Source organism: Platichthys flesus, chromosome 13 (genome assembly GCF_949316205.1).
Source record: "Platichthys flesus chromosome 13, fPlaFle2.1, whole genome shotgun sequence".
Taxonomy (NCBI): Eukaryota; Metazoa; Chordata; class Actinopteri; order Pleuronectiformes; family Pleuronectidae; genus Platichthys; species Platichthys flesus.
Window position 1 is genome coordinate 11,664,261 of NC_084957.1, and position 21,731 is coordinate 11,685,991.

The 21,731-nt window shown below is 41.9% G+C and overlaps 1 protein-coding gene across 3 annotated transcripts; it reads left to right on the forward strand.

Annotated features, from left to right (window-relative positions):
* Positions 1-1,128: 1,128 nt before the first annotated feature.
* On the forward strand, positions 1,129-21,337 carry scn1laa (sodium channel, voltage-gated, type I-like, alpha). 3 transcript variants are annotated; one of them, XM_062402572.1, is made up of 26 exons: positions 1,129-1,392; positions 2,229-2,347; positions 2,536-2,625; positions 2,723-2,851; positions 3,838-3,929; positions 4,528-4,740; positions 4,839-4,902; positions 5,057-5,198; positions 6,890-7,093; positions 7,411-7,680; positions 8,141-8,509; positions 9,293-9,425; positions 9,514-9,752; positions 9,854-10,027; positions 10,111-10,467; positions 11,322-11,801; positions 13,754-13,883; positions 13,989-14,143; positions 14,459-14,632; positions 14,727-14,849; positions 16,287-16,559; positions 16,708-16,764; positions 17,486-17,623; positions 17,770-17,874; positions 17,962-18,232; positions 18,343-21,337. In XM_062402572.1, exons 1-26 carry the CDS (start codon positions 1,129-1,131, stop codon positions 19,533-19,535), a joined length of 5,958 nt encoding a protein of 1,985 aa, XP_062258556.1. In that variant the 3' UTR covers positions 19,536-21,337. The 3 variants fall into 3 exon arrangements, with proteins under 3 accessions (XP_062258556.1, XP_062258557.1, XP_062258558.1); XM_062402573.1 differs by having other exon boundaries at positions 6,890-7,087; positions 8,141-8,479; positions 11,322-11,822; positions 13,763-13,883; XM_062402574.1 differs by having other exon boundaries at positions 6,890-7,087; positions 8,141-8,479.
* The last annotated feature ends 394 nt before the right edge of the window (positions 21,338-21,731 follow it).

Genomic DNA, 21,731 nt, shown 5'->3' on the forward strand with positions numbered 1-21,731 from the left:
TAAGGTTTACATTGAAACTGCATCGCAGAAAGTTTTCAATCCTACAAGCCAAAGCCTTCCTTCTTCAAAGTTAATGCTGCATATGGGGTCATATGGTACTATTTCATTATATCTAATTACAAAAAATATACTAAAGTCTATGTGTCTTTTTGAAGATTTTTAGAGCATTTTAAACCTTTTGTATCACGATGACACTGGTCATTTTGGTCATTATAACTGTGGTGCAGACCTTTCACTCTTTCGTTTCTCCGTTCAGCTCAACTTTGTCTCTGTTGGCTTTGTACTGTTCCGCTTTGTGCCGGTGTGAACCGAAAACTTTGATTTGAAAACCACGTGCACGGACATGTATGAAACCTCGGAGGCGTTGGACACCACTCTGTTGTTGTCACAATTACATAACAGTGTGCATGTGCAACTGGGCGCTGAGGGCAGCTGATTGATCAGTGTGCTTGGGATTGATTTCCTTCATCAGAGCTCAGCGCATGGAAGTATTCTATTACACTATTACATTCAGACCAGGCAAAAGATCCCAGTGGCAGGGCACCCAGAGAGATGCCGTGCAGTCTGTAGTGCATTCATATTTTATACTGCTAAGGTCTGGCCAACACATCATACCAGTCAGGCCTATTAGTGGAATGGAATCTTCTTCCCCCTGCTCTGTCTCAGGCTCTGAGGAAAAGCGGACTCTCTTCATGTTGAGGGATGGAGCAGAGAAGCAAGGATCTTACCTGAAATTGATCATTGTCATGTAAAAGCTTAATTTTACCTCCAGAGGAGCAGATAATGAGATCTAATTTTACCACAGCCGGCAGGAATTTATGTGCATGACAGTCATATCCAGGCTCATTATAGCCTGCCACTTCCTGAGATGACGATCTGTGACCAAAGAACTGAACTGCTCCCACCTTCCTCTCAAAGTTTGTCGACAGGACTTTGTCACCAGAAATACAGATGATTAGCCAGAGGTTAATCATTACACATTAATCGCTCAGTAACATTTTTCAATAGAATGATATTTCATGTCAGATTTTTAAACCTCTAATCAGAGCTCCATATCTGTTCTGACCCCCCTCAGGCCTTTCTCATGTTGGAGGCTAGGTGTTCACTCTGACGGTGCAGGATGAAAACATGGCACAGCTGCTTGTACCGCCAGGTCCAGACAGCTTCCGCCCCTTCACCCGCGAGTCCCTCAAAGCCATTGAGGGACGGATTGCGGAGGAGAAAGCCAAGAAGCCCAAGGGCGAAAAGAGAAAACGCAAAGATGAGAACGGGCTCAAGGCCAGCGGCGACCTGGAGGCCGGCAAATGTCTCCCTATTCTGTATCGGGACATTCCTAAAGGCATGGTGTCGACTCCACTGGAGGACCTGGATCCATACTATGCTAATCAGAGAGTAGGTTGGCTTGATATCGAACTTGAGCAGATCTGATGGAAACCCTGAACACAGAGGAATCACAATTCAAATTTTGATATGGTTTTGCGCAGTCACCACAAAACCTAATTATTAAACTATTGTTCCAGAGAATGGATTAGAATGATTATATGTGTATATTTTTATTTAGATATAAAGGGTCCATTCTGTGGTAAATAAAACAACAATTCATTGCATTTAGATGAAACAAACAAGTAAAAACCTCACTACATTTATTTTATATTCAATTTGTGCCGATAGATCCCTTTCACCTAAATCTTACACACTGGACCTTTAAGTATCGGCTTTTTCCCAGAGAGACCTAATCCAATCAGCCATTGTACCATTGGAGAATAAATTCCCACTTACTGCCCAGTAGACAAACATTGGGGCATATTGGGATATTTTCACAAAATAGAGTAAAAGAAATGTGTCATCAATCTTTTTGGATTGCCTGGATCTTTGTGCATGGGTCAACTCAATGCATTAGTTGTACTGAGATGAAGGTGCTCTCATCTCGCACTGAAAGCAGCTGTTATCAGTGCATTACTGTCTTCTTGCCAGAGGCTTAGACTCTTAGACGACAGGAAGACAAGGCCAGTAAAGAAGGGTTATACATGAGGTTCATCTGCAGTATACAAAATGTGATTCGTGAAATGTACACTGGTGATGTGCGCTGTAAACCACAGGAGCAAAGCAACCTTCGATTAGCAGGTGTGACCGACCGAATGATGGCAGCATTCATGATTTTTGTAAACTCGAATGTGATATTGTGAGTCAGTCTGCTGGGGTTTTGTTAACTTTCTTTTTTCTCTCAGACCTTCATAGTATTAAACAGAGGAAAGAAAATCTACCGCTTAAACGCCGCACCTGCCTTGTACCTCCTGAGCCCTTTCAACCTTCTTAGAAGAATATCAATCAAGATCTTGGTACACTCATATCCTTTCATGTTGGCCGTGATGTTTATGTTGACGTCACACTAAGTCTGGTGTTTATAAACTATATCTGATCACTCTTTGTCAATACACTTGTTTACATTCCCCCCCCCCCACCCCCATATACTAATCCTAAAAAAAAAGCTTATTCCAAAGACAGATAAATTATTTCCTTGACAGCAGCCTGCAAATTGTTCAACGTGATGATCATGTGCACCATCATCACCAACTGTGTATTTATGACGTTGACCAGACAGCCTGAGTGGACAAAGAATGTGGAGTAAGCTCTTTGTGAATTTCACATTAAATCATATCCTATATATCATACACAGTGTAGATACCACGTTGATTAACTGATCAATATTTTTCCTCAACAGGTGGACGTTCACTGGCATCTATACCTTTGAGTTTGTCGTTAAAGTTTTAGCCCTAGGCTTCTGTTTAGGAAAGTTCACGTTTCTAAGAGATCCATGGAACTGGTTGGATTTCACTGTCATTGTTATGGCGTAAGTAGTTTGAAGTTAATCATTTTAATACATTTGATGGTCGAGAGCTTGTTTTCCAGGCCCACATAGTGGCAACCAGCCAAATTGTACTGGTTTCAGTTTTCGTAGCAAGAAGTTTGATCATCTGTTTTAGCATTTTTTTCTTCTATTTTTTCATTTTTGCAAAATAATACTTTTCAGAGCTCAAAGGAAAAGGCTTGTGTTATTCTATGTTTTTCCGACATTCAACAAATCCCAAACTATTAAAGCATTAGAACCCTGTCCGTGGCATGCAGTCACAATCCAATTCGTTCTTTTTTAAACTACAGAGGAGTGGGGTACTATTTCCAGGATGTCACATTTGGAGTGATATTGCGCAACTTTGGCAGCAGGAAGTTGCACTAAATTTGGGATTGCTTCAAAGTAAACTACAGTGCTCGTTGCTCACGTTCTTTGTTATAAAAGAACAGGTTGCTAAACGATGAAGGTCTACAGCAGGAGGAATTAGAAGGGCACTCGGACAGCGCATGCCAGGACCCCCCTCAGCCACGTCTGATGGTAGAGTGGTCGTCCTCTAACCAGAGGGTCAGCGGTTTGATCCTAGTCTTCCCCACTCCGCATGCTGAAGTGTCTTTGGGCAAGATAGGGAACACCAAAAGTACCCGTTCACAAAGAGAAGGGGCTGCACATGGACGCACCGAATGAATGTGTGTGTCAATGAGGGAATGGCATATTTACAGTATATCACATTGAGTGGTCATGATGACTAGAAAGTGTATCAATTACAAATCTCGCCATGTTAGAGAAGGTTTGTATCACATGGGTCCTGGCGAATATTATTATAATGCTTATACAGAGGCCTCATTATCATTTCACCAATTTGTCTCGCCTTGTTGCTGTATGTGCTCAAATGTAATCATGCACAGTTGCACTGATGGCTTCAATCTGTGTCTACATGTGTTGTTGTCTGAGTCAATATGCCTCAGTAATCGTACGTTTCCCTGCAGGTATGTAACAGAGTTTGTGGACCTGGGCAATTTATCAGTTCTTCGCACGTTCAGAGTGCTCAGAGCTCTCAAAGCTATTTCAGTTATCCCAGGTAAGCCGTGGGTGCGAGTGCATGCTAGTTTCGTCTCTCGTACGCCACACCTCAAGCTCCTCTCCTCCCCCAATTACCTCCCCCCTGGCAACTGTCATGACATGTGCACGGGCTGCTCCCTAAACCCTACCTGTCCACCTCTTCAGAAAAAAAATTACTTTTTACGCTGATTTTTCTGAGTGGACTAAACAAAACTGCCCCTCGCATCTTCTTGCATGTGGCTGCTGAATCCCTAATGTCAAGCTACCAGTGCTGAGGGTGTGTCCCATATGTTGTTGCACATGCATCATCACACACATGCATGATCCTCATTTCCTGTGTTACTTTCCTTTTTGTTATTGAGATCCTATTGGTTAACATTGGTAAACAGTTTACCATAACTATTTATTTCCTAATATTTATATAGTTTGCTATTAAAACATCCCATAATTGTCAAAGACCTTCATCTCAGGGCATTTCCTGTTCATAATAGTTGAAAACAAAAATTAAAGAATGACTGTATTCCTTTGAAGAAAGAGCTGATTGCTTTGCATTGTTTGCTCATGCATTTTGAATGTTGGCAATGTATCAGTGTAATAAGCGATACCATATCCGGCAGGCCTGAAGACCATTGTTGGTGCGTTGTTCCAGTCCGTGAAGAAGCTTTCCGACGTGATGATCCTTACCGTCTTCTGCCTGAGCGTCTTCGCCCTCATAGGGTTGCAGTTGTTCATGGGTCTCTTAAAGCAAAAGTGTGTCCGGATTTACTTAAACGACACATTGGACAACTCGACAGAACCGTACAACATGACAGCTCACCTGAATAATGCCAGTGAGTAGCTGGTTCTCCTCTGTTCCACTCTGCTATGTTGTCACAATCACATCATCTTCAAATGAGATTGCAGCATAGTTTCCCTCTCTTCCCACCAGGTAATTATTATTATCTTCATGGCAAGAGAGATCCACTGCTTTGTGGAAATGGCAGTGAAGCTGGGTAAGTTTATTCCCTGACTGCATTATTAACCACACACAATGAATATATATAGTTTGAACGATGCCTCTGTTTCGGCTTAAAACACAACTGTGCTTCGTGAACAGGCAGAAGTGTGATCCCCCTCAGAGATTCACAGACTTTCTGTTTGTTGCAGGCAGTGTCCGGAGGGTTACGAATGCCTGAAAGTGGGAGAGAACCCAGACTATGGCTACACCAGTTTTGACTCTTTTGGTTGGGCCTTCCTCTCACTGTTCAGACTGATGACACAAGATTACTGGGAAAACCTTTATCAACAGGTAGGCAGTGTAATTATAAAGACTGAGGCCATACCTCCATACGTTTTCGTTTTTTTGGCCTTACCTGAACCGTTCAGGGCTGTTGTGGAAGCTTCTAGGAATCTCCTGTTGATATGTTCATGTCTAAAAAGTGGTGACTTTTCTAGAGTTGTGCATTTTGTCAGTCAATTTAAGCCATTTTGAAGAAGTGACAATAAGGCACGGAAAAGCTGAAAAAGCACTTGAAAGCTGCGTTGAGTTACTTTCTGAATTCATTGAGTCCACACTGATCTGTGCTGCAGTGTTATGGATTAAGCTAATTACTTGACTTGCTCAGTGGCCCTTTCAAAACGTGCTTGGTGGTGGCCTCATGGATTGTTTGAACTCAAGCGTGGTTCCGGGCGCTGTATTTGCACTGTGTGTGGGAGGGGCTCTGTCAAAGACAAAGCATTCTCACATTACAATATTGGTATTGAAGGGAGCATTTTGAACATCCGCCAAACAAACCTTTAAATGAGGTGCAGGTGCATCGTGGCAAAAAGGAACAAAGAATGAGTCCCAATATGGCTCAGGCAAACACAGCGTGAATGGCTGTTCCGTGAACAGGCCGCTGCTCAACTTTGTAACACAAACACACAGCAAGGAAAGCAAACAAGGGTCCCCTGAGCAAGTCTTTTCAGCTCTGTGTCGGGTAGCATTACCTAGGATTATCAGCAAACTCTCTCCATGATGTGGAGGGGTGACAGTTGAGATTTTTTGGCATTTTTTGTCTTATTTACTTTAGTTATTAGAATGGACAACCATATTAAAAAAGCAGATTTGTCTGTCCTTGAATACATAAACGCAAACCCAGTGTGTAATTGCTGTAAAATGACCATGGCAACAACAGCAGGAAAAGAGTTCACTGTATGCACTAATACCGACAAAGGCCTACTTCCTGATTCGTTTACCACGCAAATGGGTTACATTCATATTCAGTGTTGTAGGGGAAATGATAGAAAAGTATGACCTGAGGGTGATGCCTACGAATGACAAATAACGTCAGAAGGATAAATTGATAGATAAATAAACAAATTAAAAAAGTAAATAGAGTTTGCAATGTAAAGGGATATATTTGTATTCCTGCATGGACATATTTATTTGTTCCTGAAGTAACCCCACCCACCTAATTAACACATGGACACATAAATACAGAAATAAATAAATGTAAAAAGTAAGTAAACGTATAAATGAATAAATAAATAAATAATTTATTTACTCCTATGTAATTTATTTTTCCTTCATAGACCCGTGGTGTATGAATCTGCACATGTAAACTCTGGCCCAGTGTTGGCACAGCAGCAAATCACAGGTTATTTGACTTGATTGATTCATAATGATTACATTTCATGTGGGTTTGTGAATGAGCTATTGTTAATGTGAATCAGGGCTTTATTTTTTACAACAGTTTGGCCATAGAGAAAGAAATGGATGGACAGAGACAATCATGTTACCTCAGCCACAGCCACAATGTCCCAATATAACTCATATCATTTTTGTTACATCTAGAAGCACAAATCATTGATGTTTTTAGATGTAACCTATCAACAATAAGATGCCACGATAATGATATTGTGCAGTATTGTAAGCGTAATTGTAAAATATCTTGTACTGGTGATCACAAATATTCGGCATCAGTTCTGTGACAGAACATTGTTTGTGTTTCATTTCAGACTCTGCGTGCATCAGGGAAGCCCTACATGATGTTTTTTGTGCTGGTGATATTCCTCGGCTCCTTCTACCTGATCAACCTGATCTTGGCTGTAGTGGCCATGGCCTATGAGGAGCAGAGCCAGGCCACCATCAAGGAGGCCAAGGAGAAGGAGGAGGAGTACAAGGCCATGATGGAGCAGCTGAAACAGCAGCAGGACGTTCAGGTACACAGAGGCTCATCCAGACACGTCATTTTACCAGTCTTGTGCTATAGCACCTGAAACTCAATGGCTCATGGTGAAACCCCATATTCTATTATTGGGAATTTTTAAAAGATCAAGTGAGGAATTAGTATAAAAACACAATCCTACACACTGTTGTCCATGTTGCATGGATGATTTCAAAATGCTTAAGTGCTTGCAAGCTGTGCAGTTGAACTTTTCTATGACCCAGAATCAGAAATAACGAAACATTGAGATAATCACTCAATTTGATTCCAACCCATCACCCACATTGTGCTCTTTTTTCCTCCATTTTGTAGGAAGCAGCAATCATAGCTTCTGCTGAGAACGGGGAGGGCAGCGACAAAGCTGACGGCACTGCGAGCTCATCCGATTTATCCAAGCTCAGTTCCAAAAGTGCCAAAGAGAGACGCAACAGGCGGAAGAAAAGAAAGGAGGAGGAGGGCAAAGACGCCGAAGAGAAACTTCCTAAGTCGGAGTCGCAGGACAGTATAAAGAAGGGTCGCTGCCGTTTCTCCGTGGAGGCAAACCTGCTCGACTATGATATGAAGTTTTCGTCCGCACATCAGGTTTCTTGCGATGCAGTTGCATTATTCACTATATGTATTTTGCTAATTTCCGTTGTGCTTCATGAGTTGCTCTCAAGTTGTCATGCCGTTAGGTTAAATGCAATCTTTCTTTGACAGTCATCATCGCCATCATTATCACCATCTGTATCACCGCTGGCTTCATCATCGTCGTAATTATCTTCTTCTTCTTGGTTGTGTTCAACAAGTTCTCACGTGCTCGTCCTCATCAGGATATTTTATTAATTTTGAAATTTTCCCCATCACAATGCTTATCATCATCTTATTCTTCACCATGATCATCATCTTTACCACTCGTTTCCTTGTCATCATCCTCGTCATCGTCATCATTTTCCTTTTTTTTCTTCACCTCAGAAATCGCTTTTTTAAAAAACATCATCATCTCCATTCTTACTTCTTTACATGTATCATGTGCCCACTGAAGAATATCCTTCTTTCCCAGTCCTTTCTGAGTTTCCGTGGACCCCTCTTCTCACCCAGACGGAACAGCAGGACCAGCGTTTTCAGTTTCCGAAGCCAAGCGCAGGACGTGAGCTCCGAGAACGAGTTTGCCGATGACGAGAGCAGTATTTTTGAGGACGACCTTAGTCAAAGAGGCTCTTTATTCCTTCCGCGGAGGTTTGATCGGCGCAGCAGCAGTATGAGTCAATGCAGCTTCTTGTCGCATCGCCTGTTTCCACCAAGCGGGATCAAGCGCAGCTCAGTAGACTGCAACGGGGTGGTGACTCTAGTGGGCGGGAATTCGCTCCCGTCATCACCTGTTGCGCTTCGTCTGCCTAAAGTGACACTAGATACAGCCCCCAACGCAAACGTAAGAAAGGGTCATCGAGTCCTATTGGTCCTAATTGCTTTACTGTTTATTTTCTCTCTGTGTCACACACTTGACATGAGAACTGGTCATTTTCCATACCAGATGTGGTGTCGTCCAAGTGTTCACAAGCCCTGACATTCAAATTAAACTCTAAACAACGTCATTCACACCTGTGAATCTCCAATTGAGCCGCGTCCACGTTTTGCGTACACACAACGCACAAGCTAATGCCTAAGGGGCACGTGACGACATCAGCGATACTCGCAAGGTTTACAGATACTTGCATGACACCACTGGAGCAGTACGGAGGCATTTATATATTTTTTCTGTTGGTTTTATATTTGAAGGCCCCTAGTTACTTTAATTAAATTATGATTTGGCTGCAACGCAGTTTTTACCCCTGAAACTCCTTAAGTGTTTTATGGACTCAAACTCTTCACCTCCATCGGCATAGTGATGTAGAGATAATGAGTGAATCTTTTCATTTTTGGTTGATCTTTACCTTTAAGTTTCCTGATCCACTATGATAGACAAAGCATTACTGTGCCTGCGGACCATCTTACCAGGGTGCCATTGTTGTACCAAGTTATCACATAGAGATTAACAGTAAGATATTCTTAATGGGAGTCGACTAGTATAGAAATATCCATCTTTCAAGTTCCTTTTATTTTTGCATCTTTGCAATAAGATACCTATAATAAATGGTGACACAATAATTCTTGTTTGCAGCCACAGTGAACCCATTGAATTGTTTGCACGTGGACTAATCATCTCTCTCTGCAGGCTGACACCACTGACACAGTGTACAGCCAGGCCACTAGGGGACCAAACCAGGACTTTATGGACTTCCCTGATGGCCCAGAAGCCAGGCAGAGAGCCCATAGTACAGTCAGTGTCATAACCAGCACCATGGAGGGTAGGTATTCTGCACCATGGCATGGTTTTGAAAAGATAAATGATTAGATATACATGACATATCCTCCTTTTTTGTTGCCATCCATCAGAGCTTGAAGAGTCCAGGCAGAAGTGTCCTCCTTGCTGGTACAAATTTGCCAACATCTTCCTCATCTGGGAATGTTGTCCATTCTGGCTAGAGATCAAGAAGTTGGTTAAATTAATTGTCATGGACCCATTTGTAGACCTTGCCATCACCATCTGCATTGTACTCAACACATTGTTCATGGCCATGGAGCATTATCCAATGACCGATGAGTTTTCCGATATGCTGATTGTGGGCAACAAGGTTAGTGGCATGTAGAGTGTAGTGTAAACTTTTTTTTCCAAACTAGTTATCATGTTTGTTAATGATCAGTTTTTGTGTTGTTGTTGCTGTTTTTTTTAAAGGTATTCACTGGTATCTTCACTGCGGAAATGGTCGTCAAGATCATTGCGTTGGACCCATACAATTACTTCCAGAAAGGGTGGAATATCTTTGACGGAATTATTGTCACTGCAAGCTTGATGGAGGTGTGTTTGGCAAATGTGGTTGGAATGTCGGTTCTGAGGTCCTTCAGACTGGTAAGTCTGCGTGTGTTATGTCTAATATGTTCAGGAGCCTTTTAATGTAGAGACATGAGATTATATTTCTTTTCTTTTCACAGCTGAGAGTGTTCAAGTTGGCTAAATCATGGCCCACTCTCAACAAACTGATCAAAATAATTGGTAACTCAGTGGGGGCTCTGGGCAACCTGACCCTGGTACTGGCCATTATCGTCTTCATCTTTGCCGTGGTGGGCATGCAGCTGTTTGGAAAAAGCTACAAGGACTGTGTGTGTAAAATCTCTGCCGACTGCACTCTGCCCCGTTGGCACATGAGCGACTTCTTCCATTCATTCCTCATTGTGTTCCGAGTGCTTTGTGGAGAGTGGATAGAGACCATGTGGGACTGTATGGAGGTGGCTGGGAAGACCAAGTGCTTGGTTGTCTACATGATGGTCATGGTTATTGGAAACCTGGTGGTACATTCCCATCTCTTATTGTCAATTTTTACTAGTCACATTCTTATAGATGATGATGCTGGTTGATGTAAATAATAGCAGTCCATGAAATGCATATCTTTTCAGTTCAGTGAGAGTATGATTTATTGAGTTCTCGTTCAGATTTTGCAATGCTCCATCTCAAAACCCTTAGCTTGCACTCAAATTTACCCTACTTGTGCTCATATTACCTGCGTTCCAACTATATAGTTCATATGTGTGGTGTTGACGATTGAAACTGTCCCTTAATGTTGGTATGTAGTACTATAACTGGGTCCAGGCTCTCCCACCCTCTTCTGCTTATACCGGCATTCCCGTCAGTAGGAGTCCAGCAGATTGCTGCTCAACATGGAGCTGCAACTATAAAAACATAGATGCCACCCAGTTTCTTGTCCCCCTTTGTTTCCAGTACCAACAGCAAAATTAACCAAAATAAGCCACTACTACACCTGGTTTGGTACTGGTTGGGGAGCTTTGCAAGAATTGTTGCACAAAAAAATCCAAGTGCAGGAGAAAAAACAATGCAAGAACAAAGGTGAAATCAGAAAGCAGACATTTCACTTGTGAACAGAACTAGTGTGAGTGTAAGGAGAAGAGCTGCAGCTTGAGCGCAGGAAATCTTAGTACAAGCAGGTTGTACTTGAGTGTGAGAGCAGGGTATCGAGTAAAAGTACGACCAAATCTGAACGTTAGGTCAATAAGTCCTACTCTTAAACTGATATAACACACTGTTGAATGTAGATGGAAAGAAAAACCAACATGTTTTGTACTTATCATTAAGTACAACCGCTAAAAGATAACAAAGTCTCATGCTAAGTAATGTCATTATCTACTAGGTGTTGAATCTGTTCCTGGCTCTGCTGCTGAGCTCATTCAGTGCCGACAACCTGGCAGCACAGGAAGTTGTCGGCGAGGTCAACAATTTGCAGATTGCAATTGATCGGATTCACAGGGGCATAGCCTTCGCCAAGTCCATGCTCCAGAGCAGCTGCAACAGCATCTGTCTCAGGGATAAGAAGAAAGCGAAGAGTGAGGACAAACCTCTGGATGAGCTCCACAAACCAATGGGGCCGAACGGCGTCCCCAACCACACCATCAAAGACTTCCCTAAGAATGGCAACGGGGACGTGACTGGGGTGGACAAAAATGGAGACAAGTACATCGTCAGCAGCAGGAGCGATGATTCTATAATGTCTTTCATCAACAATCCTAGTCTGACCGTCACTGTCCCCATCGCTGTGGGCGAGTCTGACTTTGAATTCCTCAACACGGAGGACATCAGCACTGCCTCGTCTGAACCGGCAGGATGCCCTGTGGTGAGGAAGGTTTTGTGGATTGTTCTGATAGATCAAGTTGCCTTTACTGTCAGAGATAATGCTCCTCTGAAACCAAGTCTCAACAGCCGTATAACGAGCAGACTAAAGTTTACATGATAGAGGATTTTAGTGTTTCGGTAGTTTCATGGCCATCACTGAACCACTCAACCATGGCATGTGATGTCTTGCTTAAAGACCCTGTATACCATGACCCTCTAATGAGGACAGGCCATATAGGCCGGAAAATACCAGTGTGCAGATTACATTATGTGCCATTTAAATCGGAGTGCCGGTTAACTGAATCTTCCTCTTCGGGGCCTGTCTGCCTTGAACTGGAAAGTCGATTTCAGTTTGAAAGGAGAAAAAGGAATACAGTGAATGTCTCTGTAAATTTGTTGCAATGTATTTTAGTCATTTAATTTGAATATGAATTTTTTACATAGGCAGTTAGTATATTCATTTTATTGACTTACACACTGACTTTATCTATAAAATAGTAGATAAACTTTAGACATATTATTACATCTTTTAGATTCCAGCTGTAATTTTTGTTTTCCTATTAAGAATATTTTATGTTGAGAGCTATTGTTTATACAACAGAATGTTAAACAGACAAAGACATATATGATTTGAAAATAACATTCAGAATTGGATCACAGCTGCACCACGAATCACCATGTATTGTAGATTTTAACCTCATTCAGAACTACACTTATAATTATAATAATGATAAATTTCCCCAGTATACTCTTGATGTAACTCGAAATTGAACTCAAAGCTCTAATGACACGGGATGGATGGACGGAGCAGCAGAAGAAACACATAGACTTCAGTGCAGTCTCAGTAACATGCTTATATCATACATCCTGCATTGCATTAGCTGGTCCCAGGACAGCTCAGTGGTTCTGCACTCTCCAGTAAGGCATTCAGGCTACTCCCATCTACCAGCCATTAGGAGACACACCCTGTAGAGAGCGATGCAACAACAGACCAGAGGAGACAACATGTGGCTACCGTTAGTGTTCAAATCCAGAAGGTTTATTTTTTAACATATATTTCAAAGGACTGAGGCAAAGAACAAATATCTGATATTGTACTTAAAAAAACAAAAATTGACAGTTAAAAGCATATCTGCAGTATGTTCGTAACTCGTAACTATATAAGTGACTATGCAACCATTTTTTCCCCCCAATTATAAGGACCTAAACTCGAATTGAGTCCATTTATCTCCCAGGTGGTAATGAGTGTAATGACGACTCCTTGTTGCCTTGTCTGGACATAGTCAATGTAATGACGCCCCATTAATGTTCGTACTGCAGGGAGAAAATCGACATGTGTTTTAATATTGACATTTAATCATAACACTTGTCACAGGACACACTAACTCTTGCATTTTCTTTAATTTTGCCATTCTACATTTGATTCAACAGATATCTTCTTAAAAAAACAAGATATGAAGCCGAGATCTTTATCAGACGCGGATAAAATATAACAGTGACATGTCTTGCAAAATTTTAATTTTGTTGTATGAATACCGGAAAGAGAGGAATTGAGTTAATCAACTATTTGGCCAGACGGAGCATTTTTCTAAATCAGGGGCCAGAAAGAGGCCACAATTCAGACAGGGGGCCAATTCTAAGAACAACTTCAATGTTCAGTTCCTGATTCATTCAGGTGAAGTCATTCCTTGTACTGTTAGCTCTAAAGCTTTGAACAAAGCCACACATCATTGAATATATTTAGAAAATTGTGCCTGGTAAAATGAAATAAAATAATAATATTCACAAATTATCATATTTATTGTTGGTAAGTGACTAGTTTATTTAAAAGAAAAGAGAACTGACAGGTCTAGCCCTTGGATTTCGCCCCTGTCTCAGCATGTCAACCCATTTGCCATGGCTTTCTGTTGTATTCACTCATCTTCGACTTGTTTCCCTTGGCTTCTTCCACAGATCGTAGAGGACGACGGGCAGCTCAGCATCTCCGAGGGCAGCACCGTGGACGGCTTTGGGGCTGGGGAGGGAGAGTGTCTTGACTCCGACCTTCAGGAATGTATGGATCCTGATGGCTGCTTTCCTGAAGGTGAATACTGACACACACCTGAGCTACCTATTACTGACACTAGAACAGCCTCTGTATTACTCCAACCCATCCTAAACTAACATATCCCCCTTTGTCTGTGCTTAGTCTGTGTGAAGAGGTTCAAGTGTTGTCAGGTGAAAGTGGACGTGGGCTGGTGGAAGGTGTGGTGGACGCTAAGAAAGACCTGTTACCGGATAGTGGAGCACAACTGGTTTGAGAGCTTCATCATCTTCATGATCCTGCTCAGCAGTGGAGCTCTGGTTAGTGTCTATAGGGGGGTAAAACGTCAATAAAGATATTATCGGACACCTGACTGCCAGATTGTCGGAATGAGTAATAAGGGCAGTGTCACCTTTTAGCCTTTTGTCACTGGTTTGATAAAAATGTATACATTTTTTTTCCCGTTTTCAATAAGGTTAAGACTTTGAATAAGATTGACAAGTGTAATCGTAAAGAATATGTTCTTAGTGTCAAGCATTTGCCTGATAGACCTAAAATCTTTGTTACAATAACAGTGACAGTGCATGTTTGTAGATTCACATCTAAATACTCATTGTGTTATTGCTCACATACAGGCGTTTGAAGATGTCTACATTGAGAAGAAGAAGACCATTAAAACCATGTTGGAGTTTGCAGACAAAATCTTCACCTACATCTTCATTCTTGAGATGCTGTTGAAGTGGGTGGCATATGGCTTTGCCAAATACTTCACCAATGCCTGGTGCTGGCTGGACTTCCTCATTGTGGACGTATGTTGAAACAGAAACGCATTTTTTTTTTTGTGTGATTCTCTTTTTCATTGGGTATGTTTTGTCTGTTCTGCTTTTGACATGTGTCTTCCAGGTGTCACTGGTCAGCATGGTGGCCAACCTCATGGGATATTCTGACTTCGATGCAATCAAGTCTCTGAGAACCCTGCGAGCATTGAGGCCCCTAAGAGCATTGTCACGATTCGAGGGCATGCGGGTAAGCGTCACAGGATTTTCCCCCACTCTAAGTCATGGTGCACTGTCTGAAACAGAGCACAGAACCTGTGAAGTCTCACTCTGCAGAACAGCAGAAGATATCCCAGGGATATAGGGACTGATATCTATGAGTGTGTACAATTTGATGCGGCTTGATTGAATATTAGGGGATTGTTTAGGCTCGGGTGGAGGGAAGGGCCCTTATGCATGATATCGGGAGAGGCGGTGGTCTAGTGGCAGAAACTTGGACTATGGGCAGAGAAGGTCTCTGGTTCGTCTCTGGTTCGACTCCACGGAGAGACAACAAAAAGACGAAACCCGGATTGATCTGTCCAAAAATCCAAGAGTCTCCCTACCCTGTCTAGTGCCCCTGAGCAATGCACCTTACTCCCCCAACATCTGCTCCCCGAGCGCCGTACATGGTCGCTCACTGCTCTGTGTGTCCTGCACCAGATGGGTCAAAAGCAGAGATTAAATATCCCTACCTGCATGAGTGTGCCTTTGCATGTCTGTGCATGTGTTTGGGACTAATAAATGCATCTTAATCTCTCTTCTATTGGAATCCCAGCAATACATGTGTTTCTCTTGGCAGTTTTGTGCCTGCATACTTCTGGGTGCACTGACCTCTCCATTGGTTGTCTTGAAACGTCAGAGTGTACAAGATACTTCAGGGAGTCACTGCCCCCCTGCTGGAAGACTGAAACCGAGCATGTAGTGCACATTATTTACTACCTGCGAGGAGGAGGAATTAGTTGTTAATAATTTAGCCACAGAGCTGCTGTTTGGTGGATTTAGCTGTCTTTGAATCCAAGGTAGATGTGTTTCTGGCTCTGGCGTCATATTGAACAGACAGATATGAATCGCTCCACGTCTCTATCCCTTAGCAAGAAAGTTCTGTTTTAAACGGCGGCTGATCACTTATGTAACTTCAAGGGGAGGAATGTCGGCCGGCGAAATCAATGCAGCCCATTGATCAGCTGCTTTCCCACTGTGGTGGTCTAGATGTACAGCACTGTTATGATGACGCTCTATCCTCACGTGGCAGCCAGTGAATTCCCTCATTTGCATGACTACTTTGTAATGTGCATCAGTCGCGCTGCAGTTTAATGTCACTGATTTGGATGTTGTGTGCCAGGTTCACATCTATTCATGTCCCTGTTTACAGTGAACCCACTTTGTGGAGTCCTCCTGCCTGTTTCTAAAAAGTACATTCATAGTTCAATTCTCTGCCTCCTTCCAGAATGATCTTTTGTCCAGCTTTTCCATGCAGTTATGATTGGGTTATCAGAGCTTCGGTGAAGCGATGAACATTCGCTCTTGTGTTTTCCTTATCTAACCATGGCCAGATTATCCTGTGTTGTGTATCAGTTGTACATGGCTCCACTCTGAGGTTTCCGCCTGCTGAACACACTGGTTTTGTCTGCGTGTGGGTTTGCAGGTGGTGGTCAATGCCCTGCTGGGAGCCATCCCTTCCATCTTCAACGTGCTGCTGGTATGTCTCATATTTTGGCTCATCTTCAGCATCATGGGAGTCAACCTGTTTGCGGGGAAGTACTACCATTGTGTCAACAGAACCTCGAATAAGCGTTTCCCTTCATCGATTGTGAATAACGAGTCCGATTGTAAGACCCTCGGCGAAGAGGCTCGCTGGAAGAATGTCAAAATCAACTTTGACAATGTTGGTATGGGTTACCTCGCCCTGCTGCAAGTAGTAAGTGACGGAATCATTTTGGAAGTGTTGCAAGTGCAATTTTTATCCTGTAAATATGTTAATTGCAGTATTGGTAGAAAGTTTGAAATGATGGAAAGATTGAAGTTCTTGCACGATATTGTTGTTCATGTTGTCGAATTCTCTCCAGGCTACATTTAAGGGCTGGATGGATATCATGTTTGCTGCTGTGGACTCTCGATCCAAGGTAACCCAGTTTTAATTTGCATTTAATCCTGTCATATGTTACATTTTATAATTAAATGGTTCACTTTAAGGTTTAGTGAATAAGATTCAGGTGTAAGGGATCTTTCTGCTGAAATTGAATTAAAAACAATCCTTGTGAGGTTTTCACCAGTGTGTTTCATCTATCTTGTTGTTTTGTATTTACGCTATAATGAGACCTTTATATTTAAATACTTTATATTTACAAACACCTTTTGAGTTTTATGCTTGGGAGCTCCGGAAGGTGAGGTGAAGGGTATTCAACTGCAAGATGGTTCAGTAATAGTAATTCATCTTAATTTAAATTATGTAATTATCACCCTGTATAGTATATTGGCAATTTTAAATGTCTTATAGGAATTAAGATGAAATGAATGTTTTTATATGGCAAGATATTTAGCTTTAATGGCCTGTATTATGTTTGACAGTGCTGTGTCAAAGCTTTGTAACTGCTATTGTATACCAAAACAAAAAAATGTGTTCACAATACAATACAACCGCTATCTTTGGCAGTTTTTGTCCACAGAACAAGAAGTAGATGTACTATGAAGCTATGCAGAAATACACCAATGTCCTGTTTAAGGAGTGTTTGTTTCCTCCAGAATACGAGGATTTGCAAAATTGTACCAGTTGCCAAATCTACCAGGCCGTAAATCTAAAAATCCTAACTTCAACACTATCTCAACTCTCTGTCCTTTTTACAGGCAGGGGAACAACCTGAGTATGAGCACAACATGCATATGTACCTGTACTTTGTTGTCTTCATCATCTTTGGAGCCTTCTTCGCACTCAATCTCTTCATTGGTGTCATCATAGACAATTTCAATCAGCAAAAGAAAAAGATAATTATCCAATCCCCCTTTGAAACAATATTTGATATTTTTATTTGATGGAAATTTCACAGAATATAGAAGCATTGCATTCTGTTTAACGTTTTGCTCCAAATCACCTTTGCTGTGATTTAACATGTCTCTTGTCCCCTCTTTACTTTGGAGGTCAGGACATCTTCATGACTGAAGAACAGAAGAAATACTACAATGCCATGAAAAAGCTGGGCTCAAAGAAGCCACAAAAGCCTATTCCTAGACCATCGGTATGTGACCTTATTTATGACTGACTGCATCATGAACTCATAATTATTTCGCCTAATGTCTGTTTGTCTGCCTCATGTCTATTTCAGAGCAAGATTCAAGGATTCGTCTTTGACTTCACCACAAAACAAGCTTTCGATATCGTGATCATGGTTCTAATATCGCTCAATATGGTGACCATGATGGTGGAAACTGAGGACCAGTCAGAGGAAAAGAAAATCATTCTCGGAAAAATTAATATTGTCTTTATTTGCATCTTCAGTGGAGAATGTTTGTTGAAGATGATCTCTCTCCGTCATTACTTTTTCACAAATGGTTGGAATATATTTGATTTCATCGTGGTCATCCTTTCAATCATTGGTATGAACCGTATTTGATAGCTCGCCTGATATCAATTCAAATAAGAATTATTCATAAATAACTTCTCAGTATATGTTGTTTATTACATTGGCTCTGCTTTCTTTCCTCAGGTTGCTTCCTCGCCGATATTATAGAGAAGTATTTTGTTTCGCCAACCTTGTTCAGAGTCATCCGGTTGGCTCGCATTGGGCGTGTCCTCCGCCTTATTAAAAGCGCCAAAGGAATCCGCACACTCTTGTTTGCCTTGATGATGTCACTTCCTGCCTTGTTCAACATCGGTCTCCTGCTCTTCCTGGTGATGTTTATCTACGCCATCTTCGGCATGTCGAACTTTGCTTACGTCAAGAGAGAGTCAGGCATTGACGACCTTTTCAATTTTGAGACGTTTGGCAACAGCATGATCTGCCTGTTCCAGATCACCACGTCAGCGGGGTGGGACGGCCTACTCGCTCCCATGCTCAACAAAAACAAAGATGATTGTAATGAAACCATGGAGCATCCTGGCAGCAATGTTAAAGGAAACTGCGGAAATCCTGCTGTGGGGATTACTTTCTTCGTGAGCTACATCATAATCTGTTTCTTGATTGTGGTGAACATGTACATTGCTGTCATCCTGGAAAACTTCGGCGTGGCCACCGAGGAGAGTACGGACCCACTGAGCGAGGATGATTTTGAAATGTTCTATGAGGTGTGGGAAAGGTTTGATCCTCATGTGTCACAGTTCATGGAGTACAGGATGCTGTCCGACTTCGCCGACGACCTGGACCCGCCGCTGCGCATAGCCAAGCCTAACAAGCTCGAGCTGATGTCCATGGATCTACCCATGGTGAGCGGCGAACGCATCCACTGCCTGGACATCCTGTTTGCATTCACAAAACGTGTTCTCGGTGAGGGTGGGGAGATGGATATCCTGAGGGGGCAGATGGAGGAGCGCTTCATGGCCTCCAATCCCTCCAAAGTGTCCTACGAACCCATCACCACCACTCTCCGCCGCAAGCACGAGGAAGTGTCTGCCGTCGTCATCCAGAGGGCGTATAGACTGTATGCAAAGAACAATCCTGCCGGTGATCTCTCTGACGCACCCGGTGATGACATTCAAAAGAGTGACACGCTCATTGACAATGAGGAGGTCATCACAGACCAACTGAAAAGAAAATCTGGCACTGATAAAGGCGAACTAGGCCCGTCGTCTGCCTCTCAACTGTCGTGCGACGGCGTGACGACAAACGGGAACAACAAATATGAAAAGGACAAAAGCGAAAAGGAGGTCGAAGGCAAAGATGTCCAAGAGAAAGATAAATGAGTATTGGAGATGAAACACAGACATTTGTGATTAACATTAAAAGGTTTACAACATTTGAAAGTGGCTGAGACATTCGCTGGACTCTTTTCCTCCGTATGGATATCTATGCCACACTGACCACGTTTCCTTAAGGGTTTTGGTGCCTATATATGGAAAGTTGCTCATGCAGTAGGACTGTTTTGGCTTCAGGAGCCATAATGACTTTTTGAAGACGGGCAACATTCCTCAAAGTGTTCTGACAGACACGTTAGTTAATGCTATGACTTCTACTGCAGATAGTTCTGCTATCCAGTGTCTTGAATTATTCTTATATCACTCGCTGCTGTATTTCTTTAAATGTCTTTTTTTAATACGCTTTACATTTTTTTTACTCTTCAAAGGGGCCCTCTTCAGGGGTCGTCTTTACAATGAGATAAACTGCTCGTCATGCTAACAGGAAGCACTGAGAATACTTGACGAATCCAAGAGATGGTGTCAGGACGGCTGCAGTTAACAGTAAACCTGCATGAATGTTTCTCCATGATTATGCATGCTCGTGTTCTCTTTTCATCAGGTTTTCTCTCCCTCTCCATCATTGCTTCATGAAACCACGATAGTCAGGATACATTATCTACACCTTACAGAAAGAGCCTGAGGTCCAAATAAAACCATTCATACTCAAGTACAGTGTGTCTGAGCCTCAGTCCCACAGCGGTAACAATTGGCAGAAAGACTTTGCACGTTCAATTTTGTTGAATTATAAAAATCATTCATGTGTTAATAGTGTTTCTCAGTCGTAATCATGAAATAAACCAATCCTTAATCGGGGGTTTGTCTTTAAAAACTGGAAATTGTATGTCATGGGCTCACTTTGTCTAAACCTGTTTTAAGTTACCTCACTCAACACCAGACCCACCACACCTTGCTTCAGGAGAGCGTCTGTGTTATGTCAATTTTCTTATTTTTTGGAGGGGACAACAATGTCACTCAAAATGTATGATTCCTCCAAAAATGTCGATGTCCTCCATGTGTCGACCCTCTCCTCATGTTTTTTTTTCCTATTTGATGATGAACCTCAGTGTGTATTCTACTTTGATTATGAGCTAATGGAGGATAAACTATTGTATTGCATCACCTCTGTACCTCTGATATAAAAACCAGATTCATCCCCCTGGTTCTGTTTCATTTGGGCTGACAGGTCCATGCAGCGGGAGATGTGAAAACTGTCATATGGAATTCTTAATAAGACAAATGATTGCTGGGGATGTTATGTAGTTTTTCTTTCGAGGTTGTTTTTATTAAACAGCATATTTTTATTTAAAATTTTTGACTGGACAAATGGGATGACGATTATTTTATTTTTTTGTGTGATTTGTGAACTGTATCACACAGGTTACCTCTCGATTTTTATCATGATAGATATCTCAATAGGATGAAGACGACTCAGAATGTTCTGATTGATCGTCACGAGGACACGGCATCACACATCTCACGTGCCCTTGGCGGCTTCCTAATTCTGTTTACATTTCATAAGGGCGTTCAGTTGTGTTGCTTCCGTCACTTCTTCCCATCGCCATCCGCCCGGAACTGTGTCATGGCTACATCTGTCATTTAGTATGTTATAAGAGTGTAATTCCATTCATGTGAGTATATTATATATTTTGCATGATGAATTAAAACCATTAATCGGGTACTTTGTGCATAATTAAAGAATGTTTTGATTACATAGAGTTAAACACCTCCCATCACTCAAATGCATAATGCTTGTAGTGTATAAATAAACTGCATGTGAGAGACTGCTATTACCCATTTCAATGAAAAGAATAAAGATGTCATGTACCTCAATCATGTGTAAAATGTTCATTTATGTTATAAAGTCCTGTTTATATGGATGTTCCGTATCTTTAACCATGAGAGCGGGGTGAGAGGTGGATGAAAGGACCCCCCCCCCCACAGGTTAGCTTCTTCTCACTCATTTTATTTGTCTGTGTTTTTCTCATTTTTTCAATGCCCCTCAGTTTATTTGTAATTGCGTGAATTGTTCATGGCCTGTGTTTTTCGCCAGTCGTGTGCTTCATTTGTGTTTTTGTTATATATGTGTACAATTGATACCTTGCTTTCCAATACAAACTCTAAATTTGGTGTGGACCAACTTTCACAGGAGGCCAGTGCAGAGATCTTAGTGTGAAATAATGTTTTGCTTTTCTTCTTTTACTT